The 9,768-nt window shown below is 44.4% G+C and overlaps 1 protein-coding gene across 1 annotated transcript; it reads right to left on the reverse strand.

The window, feature by feature from the left end:
- Positions 1–7,081: 7,081 nt before the first annotated feature.
- On the reverse strand, positions 7,082–9,082 carry LOC139469864 (E3 ubiquitin-protein ligase TRIM71-like). Its single transcript, XM_071252179.1, has one exon. The coding sequence runs from the start codon at positions 9,080–9,082 to the stop codon at positions 7,166–7,168; it is 1,917 nt and encodes a 638-aa protein (XP_071108280.1). The 3' UTR covers positions 7,082–7,165.
- Positions 9,083–9,768: the final 686 nt, after the last annotated feature.

Consider the following 9,768-nt stretch of genomic DNA (forward strand, 5'->3'; position numbering starts at 1 on the left):
TCTGCTTCTCCGAACACCCAAACCCCCATTCTACATAACATACGTTTCAAATTTGAGGCCCAGTTAACCAGGTGGCCACAGTACATTAATCTGTGTTGTCATGGTTGTCATGACTATAAATTAAAATTGCAAAAGCAAAGTGTTTCCCAAATAAATTATTTGCATTCATTTAGCATATTGTATTTGTTTTATTTGTTTTAAGTGCACATACTTTTCAAAAAGCTGTTTTGTCACGGTACTCGAACTTGTTTAGTCACGGTCCTCTAGTCTGTATTGTCACTGTCCTCTAACCTGTTTAGTCACGGTATTCTAGTCTGTTTTGTCACGGTCCTCTAACCTGTTTAGTCACGGTATTCTAGTCTGTTTAGTCACGGTATTCTAGTCTGTGTTATCACATTCCTCGAGTCTGTTTAGTCACGGTCCTCTAGTCTGTTTAGTCACGGTCCTCTAACCTGTGTTATCACATTCCTCGAGTCTGTTTAGTCACGGTCCTCTAGTCTGTTTAGTCACGGTCCTCTAACCTGTGTTATCACATTCCTCGAGTCTGTTTAGTCACGGTCCTCTAGTCTGTTTAGTCACGGTCCTCTAACCTGTGTTATCACAGTACTCGAGTCTGTTTAGTCACGGTCCTCTAGTCTGTTTAGTCACGGTCCTCTAACCTGTGTTATCACAGTACTCGAGTCTGTTTTGTCACATTACACCATTCTTTCGCAAAGACTGAATGAGACAATGGTAACGTAAGCCTGCTGGGGTGCTGTAAATTACAAAACATATCCTGCTCTCTGTACCGCAAAATACGACTTATAACACCACTAAAATATGACGTAGATGTACTTTAGTGTCCTGTGTTTGAAACAGACAGCCATGCTGAGTCCTCCACACAACACACCTGGGTCCGACCGGACTCATCCCTGACAACAAACACTCAACCCTGTGGGTTACTGAATGTCAAGCATGCGGAGTGACCACCAAGCAAACGTCCAGTGGTGGCTTGTGACCACTACAGACGCGAGGAGTGGAGGAGTTTCACACTTGACCACAGCTGGGCCACATTGCCGCACAACAATTGACAATGGTCGCCATCTTTAGTCCTTGTTGACGTCAATATTGAATTATCAAATTCTACAAAGCGTCCATCTTGTTTCACATTGACACAACCTTGATACAAACACGTTTGCTTGTTAAAGCTCATGTCAGAATAAAGATGTGCTTGTCTTATTCCACATTCAGAATGGCTCATAGCCATTTCTAGATCGCCATATATTCTGTAATTCAAATTTTCTAGATTTTCAAATATTGATACAACAATGAAAAACTGCACCTGACCATATCCCCCTTTGGTTGTGTTGATGACACGGAAATGACGATATTATGTCGCTCATATTTCAATGTTGAACATTACATGTGTCGTCTACAGATTCTACAAGTCTTTAATGTAGGGTATGTCGGACCTCTATAAAGTAAACCTTATAATTTGGGAAAGTATTCGACATATTTCACTGAATCATCAACCACTTCACAATAATGAAGAAATTGATATTTCCATAATCTGTTTATTCAGTTATTTATTTAAAATTTACATTCATCGCAGTTTTATTTGTCAACTCTCTCAATCATAGATCTGTTACCTTAAGGCGACATTATATTCTTTGAACAGTATTCCAGTTACATCACGGCGTGTCAGCTTCATGTGGGAGGCAAGCCCGAAGTGAATGGTGTCTCAGATCTTTACCACTTCGGTGAAACCCACGAGCACGGGTATGGTGCTGACAAACCTACAAACAGTATCAGAGTATACGGGATTCGAACCCATGATCATCGGATTCGGGACTGTCCAAAGAACTGCAACGTGAATTGAGAGGCCTGAGATGACTGGGCCAACTTGTGACCCTATCAACAATAAAATTATGTTTTATGACATCAACAGACCAAAACGTCCACAGTGTTTGTTTTGCATGTGAGATGTCATGTAATCACACAATTAACAACACTGAATCAGAGGCCGTATACTCTCCTAATCAACTAAATAAACAAATTTCTTAAAAGTTATATAAACAGGATATAGATGATATAATCGAATGAAACGACCAACAGTCGCGGTGCTGTTTTTGTTTATATTCTATATTTATATGTATATGTATTATGTTGTTGGAATAATGTTGTACCTCTGATGTCGCTGATAGCGGCCTGAGCGTAAATAAAGTTCAGATCAGGTAATAGGAATGAAAGAGAGGCAATTGATATAGGGTGGTACACGTGATGAGAAAGTATGGCATCCTGGAGAAAGGTTATCATATGGTTCAAGATAGCAAGTTAATTAAGTTCATACGAAGCACTCGCGCTATAACGAATGTAGTCATGTTCAGTCAGTGACCGTGCACACGCGTTTACCAGATACGTCCGGGCCCCGTTCCACAAAGTGATCTTAGCGCTAAGTTGATGGTAACTCCCATTCTTTAACACTGACTTACGACAATCGTAGCGCTAAGATCGCTTTGTGAAACGGGGCCCAGGGCGCATGGGTGGCCCAGTCGTCTAAGGCGCCGCAGCTTGTTCGTGTCTGATCCTGTGGAATGGGTTCGAATCTCAGAACCGCCTGATGACGTATCTAGGTTCGTCGGCACCATACCTATGCCTGTTGATGTCAGGTGATAAACGGCTAAGATCTCCATCACTTTTGGCATTCCTCCCACACCAGCTGAAACACCGTTGAAAGCGGCGTTAAAACGCGCCCATAAAGGATCTGAAACTTTTATGGCAGTGTCTATCCTATAGGAATGACAGATATATATCATAATATATGTGCACGTGTGTTCTAATTCTAATCTTATATCATTTCACATCACCAATAATAGATAATGTGTGTAAACAGGAGGTATGTTTCCCAGCAACCTTCACTCCAGCATGCATCGATGGAGGGCAAATGTCAGCAACAAAGGCGGTGAAGGTTGGTGCAGCGGATGTGCAGGGAATGTGCATACACTATTGATACAATTTTTACACAACTCCCAAATGGTATTTGATTCGGAATGTTAATTTTGATCCTTTTTTAAATATTGTGTTGTGCTTCCTCCGAATGTGGATTTCTAAATCTATTTGTAAGTTGTGTATACAATGTAAACGATTCTTCTCGTATGAGCAATTACATTTGTGTTTGCACAATTTCTCACCCTACTATCCGAGCATTCAAACAATTCTAAAAAAGGTTTAATCCAAAGGATTAGCAATAGGACATACGATTTTCCCATGTCAAGAATTCTTCAAAGATTGCTAAATATTATCATAACATTCCGTGCCGAAAATAATTAAACTTGATTCAACACGGAGTCACACACAACGACCACTCCTACGGTAATATCATTTAAGTGAACGGGTATATGGGGTAGCGACAGTTTCGCTGTTACCAACAACAATAAACAACAACAAAAAACATTTATTTCGCTTCAATGTCACAGCTATGACATATTGAAAGTACAAGTGTAGATATATGATGTGGCAGGAGACAGGCGTGCGTCAGCTTTAAGTTTAACTGCAACACTTTCATAATTTAATTAAAGATCTTAAAGATTTTTTACAAGATGTGCTGATTTCCTTTGTTCTAATAATCTTTAAGTATTTAGTATTAAGTTATATCGCACTAGGTCTTGTAAAATACTCCTTTTGAATATATAACTTATGCAAGTTATGCAAAAGACATATAAGTAGATCGTGATATTCGTCAGATAAGTAATTTTTATTACAGTGACTACAAATTCTGTCTCCCCGTGGAATATATCCCCATCGCCCCTATTCTATTGGTAATCCATGATTTCTGGACCTTATTTTAGTAATCGGGGTACTGTGTCTTAAGCCTGCCGTAGTGTCACTCTGCTTTTGTCTATTGCCTTTAATCCAAATCAATCAACAAAATTGGTTATTTGTCAAACAACAGGTATAAACTAAGCCCTCCTAACTGCTAGCCCTCATCTAATTTATGTATGGCCCAGACGCAAACATAATATTTGTGTGTGAGCAACGGCGATGCAATGTTTGTTTACAAACCTACACATTCCTGAGCCTCAACTAATAACGTATTCCTGAAAGATTTAAGACAAATGACATGTGTTTGTGTAGTTTTGTTCAAAATGACAACATTAAATAATTATCATACATAATATTTGATTGTATGATATTCAAAATTAGAATATTGGCTGTGAGCAATGTCTGATGATCAGACTGAATGGTGACACAAATGAGAGAGATTAACGCCGCGTTATCTGTATGCCTGCTTCACCATCACGCGGACATCGGCATGGGCTTCATGCATTGTGGCAATGTGGAGAATTATACTATCATAATTTTTTGGTGGGCGTGTGCGTGTGCGCGTTGACCCCTCTGTGTGTCTCTCTCTGTGTGTGTCTCTCTCTGTGTCTCTCTTCATGTCTCTGTATCTCTCTCTGTCTCCCTCTCCCCCCCCCCCCCCCCCCCCCTCTCTCTCTCTCTCTCTCTCTCTTAAAATAAAAACAAAATGCTAAATGAATGCAAATAATTCATTCGGGAAAAAATTGTGTTTGGAAGCTAATTGCTGTTTGTTAAAAACCGATGAATTCAGTTTCAGATTCAGGGTTGGGTACCCCTGTCTTAATCTGTGTGTCCAAGAGTACTTTGACAACACAGAAAAGGGCTATCAGAAGTATGTAATGTAGAATGGTTTGGGCGTGTTTCGGAGGAAAAGTATATGGAAGCATTCATTTGTTTCTAAATAGAATTTATGGCGCAAATGATTTGACATCCTATGGAGGGACTGACATATGTTACAATCCCTTGGGGATTCCGGGGGGTATGGATTGCTTCCCAGCAGACTGTGCTGGTCGTAAGATGAGACTTGTGGGCTCACTGACCTGATTGATTGCGTGACAATGGATTCCGACGGCGTGGATCTTTGCTCGCAATATCAATCACAGGTTTGTCTTGTCCAGACTGTAGTGATTGCAGGTCGCCGTCATATATCTGGAATATTGCTGAGTGCGGTGTTAAACAACACGCACGCACGCACGCACGCACGCACGCACGCAGGCAGAAGTTTCTAAACCGGAAACTTATAACCATGATATATTTTACATAAGTGTAGTCACAAGTAATACAATATATACTGAATCGCAAAATAAACATCACCATGGATAGATACATGTATATGAGAAACCTTATTTGTCCAAACACTGTAGACATATTTAAAAGATGAAACTTGGCAAAACTGATCCTCAATGTTGAAATTAAAGTGCCAAGTGTTCTTAAAGTGAAACACAATACTCTGAGAAAATGGCATCACAAGTCAGTGTCCCGTGTGTCCGCCATATGCACTAATGACTTCCAAGTACAACGTCGATACATGGAATGGATGAGGCGGTTGATGAAGGCCATAGGCACTTGAGCCCACTCTCTGTGGAACGCCTGACGCAGTTCAGCTGCAGTTGTCGGCCTTGGTCGGACGTCATTCAGTCGTCTTTGAATCTCGTCCCACAGGTGGTCAATGGGATTTAAATCGGGAGGGCAGGCCACTGTATGGTTCTGATGCCATTCTGCTGGAGGAAGTCTCTTGTTGTTCTCGCAGTGTCGGCAGGGGCGTTATCATGCTGAAAATCGTGGTTGCGGCGACGTGCCAAATGAGGTATGGCGTGTGGTCTCAAGACTTGATCAATGTACCGAGCTGCTGTGACACCATTCTCTCCCCCTGGAACGATGTTCTGGAAGACCACAGGGCCCTCTGTGCAAGACCAATTCCACCCCACGCCATTATGCTCGGACCACCCCACGAGTCTCTTTCAACAACACATGCATCCGAACAACGTCCACCACGGCGTCGACAGACTGTCGAGCAGTTTCCGCAGCAGTAACAAACCGATCTTGAAGATGCTGTCGCACAGTCTGACGATCCTTATGTCGGGTAGTGACCCTTGGTCTTCCACTACGTGGTTTGCAATCGTCCAAGGGCTTGGTGTCGCTGATTTCTTGTTAATCTTAGCATGTGATAGCAATTCAATAACGAATGAATGTCGTGTATGTATGTGTAGGAGCACACGTTGCTGTAACAAAATGTCGTGCATGTAGGTGTAGGCACGCACAATGCCGTCACAGAATGTCGTGCATGTAGTTGTAGTCACACACAATGCCGTCACAGAATGTCGTGCATGTAGGAGTAGGCACGCACAACGCCGTCACAGAATGTCGTGCATGTAGATGTTGTCACACACAACGCCGTCACAGAATGTCGTGCATGTAGGTGTAGTCAGGCACAATGCCGTCACAGAATGTCGTGCATGTAGGTGTAGGCACCGATATTGCCGTCACAGAATGTCATGTATGTAGCTGTAGTCACACACAATGCCGTCACAGAATGTCGTGCATGTAGGTGTAGTCACGCACAATGCCGTCACAGAATGTCGTGCATGTAGGTGTAGGCACCGATATTGCCGTCACCGAATGTCGTGTATGTAGCTGTAGTCACACACAATGCCGTCACAGAATGTCGTGCATGTAACTGTAGTCACACACACTGCCTTCACAGAATGTCGTGCATGTAGGTGTAGTCACACACATTGCCGTCACAGAATGTCGTGCATGTAACCGTAGGCACAAATTGTGCATATAGCTGTAGTCACGCACAATGCCGTCACAGAATGTCATGCATGTAGGTGAAGTCACACACAACGGCGTCACAGAATGTCGTGCATGTAGCTGTAGTCACACACAATGCCGTCACAGAATGTCGTGCATGTAGGTGTAGTCAGGCACAATGCCGTCACAGAATGTCGTGCATGTAGGTGTAGGCACCGATATTGCCGTCACAGAATGTCGTGCATGTAGGTGTAGTCAGGCACAATGCCGTCACAGAATGTCGTGCATGTAGGTGTAGGCACACACATTGCCGTCACAGAATGTCGTGCATGTAGGTGAAGTCACACACAATGCCGTCACAGAATGTCGTGCATGTAGCTGTAGTCACACACAATGCCGTCACAGAATGTCGTGCATGTAGGTGTAGTCAGGCACAATGCCGTCACAGAATGTCGTGCATGTAGGTGTAGGCACCGATATTGCCATCACAGAATGTCGTGCATGTAGCTGTAGTCACACACAATGCCGTCACAGAATGTCGTGCATGTAGATGTAGTCACACACAATGCCGTCACAGAATGTCGTGCATGTAGGTGTAGGCACAGACATTGCCATTCCCGGTTCCAATCCACAGCCTCCCCCGATTATCGACGGTCACGGCAGTTGGTGACCCGATGTCTTGAAAATCCTCCTTGTTTAGCAGGTAGGACAAAAACCGCCCATCCTTACTGACAAGCTGAACATTACATCTCTTGCTGTCGGCAACGATGAGATGGCCCAGTTTGTCGTAACAGATGCTCCTGGGGTACAAGACGCCATCGGGTCCGTGGTAGTCACTCTTGTACTGGAACGACGGCGTCAGGATAACGACCATGTCACGTTTACCGATGCACATAGCGACCTCGCCGTCAGGTCCTACACTGAAGCTTGGGATGTCAAAGTCGCTGGCAAGCTGTGGGGGGAGGTCGACGTCCACGATGTCCTTGCCTTGATTACAAATGACCAGCAATCGGGGCGCTCCGTGGCACATCTGAGGCACCAGAATTCTTTGTCCATCTATGCTACTAGCTATCGAAGGCATGGGTCCTGGTACGGGGGCAAAGTTGGACCAATTGTCCTGATACAAAATCTTGTTGGTATTACCTTGTATGAACGCCACAAGGAGCCTCCCGTCTGGTCCTCCGGTAATGCTTGCTATGTCGGTTGTAAGATGGACACTGTTCTTACGTTCGCCGTTGACTCCAATGGTGAGAAGGGAACGAGGGGTCGCGACCCATACAACCCCATTGGGACCCTCAACAATCCCTCTGACCGACGGTTTAGTGCAATGCATCTCCCAAATATGAAACGCTACTTCTCTTTTAAGCCTGATTTCTCGTATGAATGCCCGTCTCTCTGGGGTATTGGTTACAGGGGGCCACATTAAAGAGAAGGCCACCCGACCCAGAATATTGTCGGCGGTATTGCAGGTGAACCGTGGGTTTTTCGCCAAGAAGAATTCGGCATGTCCCTTCTGGAAGTCGGCATGTTGACAGACAGGCGTTACAGATTGTTTCATCATGTCTAGCTTCAACATGACGTCAATTCCATCCTGGCTCGTCAGCACGTGGTCAGCCACAGCGGTGAAGTCAGACGCAGACAGCAACCGTTGTTGTAGGAACTCTTCAATCTGCTCCAGACGCTTTACTTCGTCCTCCTTGGTCGCTGCTATCATCTGCGTGAGTTCCTGGTAGGACCTCTCCACCCTCTGGAGCACCGCTGTATGGAGCTTGTCAATCACGTCGGACACCTTCCGGACTTTGTCCAGGAATTCAGCATGGTAGGTCCTCAGATCCCCCATTTCCCGCTCTGACCGAAGGACGCTGTTCTGAACCCTCATTAAAAGTCGCTCTGCTTCTTTTTTAGCATTGTCCACTTCATCTGTCAGGTCAACGGCCTGGTGGTCCTTGTGAGCTGTTAGGATACAGTCTCTACACACTGCTTGCTTACAAGTCTGGCAGTAAAACTTGAGTGGTTCGTTGTGCTTATGACAGTCCGTATTGGACCTGGTAGGGACCACAATCTCACTGGTGGCCCCCGGCTCGAACAGGAGGATATTATGAAGAGCCGTGACTCGGAGTCTTTCGTGATATTTAATACAGTTAGTACAGAGGTCTTCACAACAATTCATGCACCTGCCTTCCGCGTGGTGACCTTCCTCACACAACCCACAATACCTTGCCCGAACCACGCCCTCCTCGCCCGGGTGTCCCCCTTCTCCTTCCGCTCTCTGGTTCCCTTCATCCTCAACCTCATGAACGTGGTCAACATTGACACCACTCTCTCCACCATCATCTGCACCCGGCCGATCTCCGTCTTGACTATTCCGCTGACTTCGAGGAGTGTGTGCGTCACTTTGTCCGCCATCTTGACCTGCTAGTCCTATATCATCCTGCGCATCAACGCCACTGGTAATGTTTTGCACTGTTTCTGAAGAGGTGTCTGCCATTACGATTCTGGTGCAATAAAACGATGCCTTTCAGCTGGTGTAACATACAATTATGAAGAAACAATCACTTGTTGACTGTCTGTGGTAACCGCCGTGTATCATAGATCCTGACTTCATATAGATAACGACGGTGAAGGATGCACACCTTGATAACGTAAAGATAAAGATACGCCCAAGTCATGGTATCTATTTGTCGACATTGGGTGACATGTCCGTATCATCGAGTGCACACTTACGCATCGTCATTGTTATATTAACGTGATAAGTATTTCCTGATCTTGTTTGTTGTTTAACGCCACAATATTCTAGCTATACGACGCCATCTGTAAATAATTGTCTGGACCAGACAATCCGATGACTGATCGAACATCGATGTACGCAATTGGAATCGACGACCTGCTTCCGCCAAGTGTTTTAACAAACTTATCAACCGTCTAAATGCAAGAAATGAAGGAAATCATAAGAATCATCAGGATACCTTATAATGAAACAATACATTACTCGCGGTATAAAACGAATTTGATGACAGTGGGCGAGAGGAAACCACGTGCAGCAAGCAGATAACTGAAGTCATGACATGTAAGATTGAGCCTGCCCCGGTTTCACAGTGGGAAATCAGTGGGTTGCAAAACAAAACATGGTATGTGTGGTTACAGGCTCGATTCATGTCATGGAATTTTCATATG

Source organism: Haliotis cracherodii, unplaced genomic scaffold (genome assembly GCF_022045235.1).
Source record: "Haliotis cracherodii isolate W230 unplaced genomic scaffold, xgHalCrac1.p SCAF_1, whole genome shotgun sequence".
Taxonomy (NCBI): Eukaryota; Metazoa; Mollusca; class Gastropoda; order Lepetellida; family Haliotidae; genus Haliotis; species Haliotis cracherodii.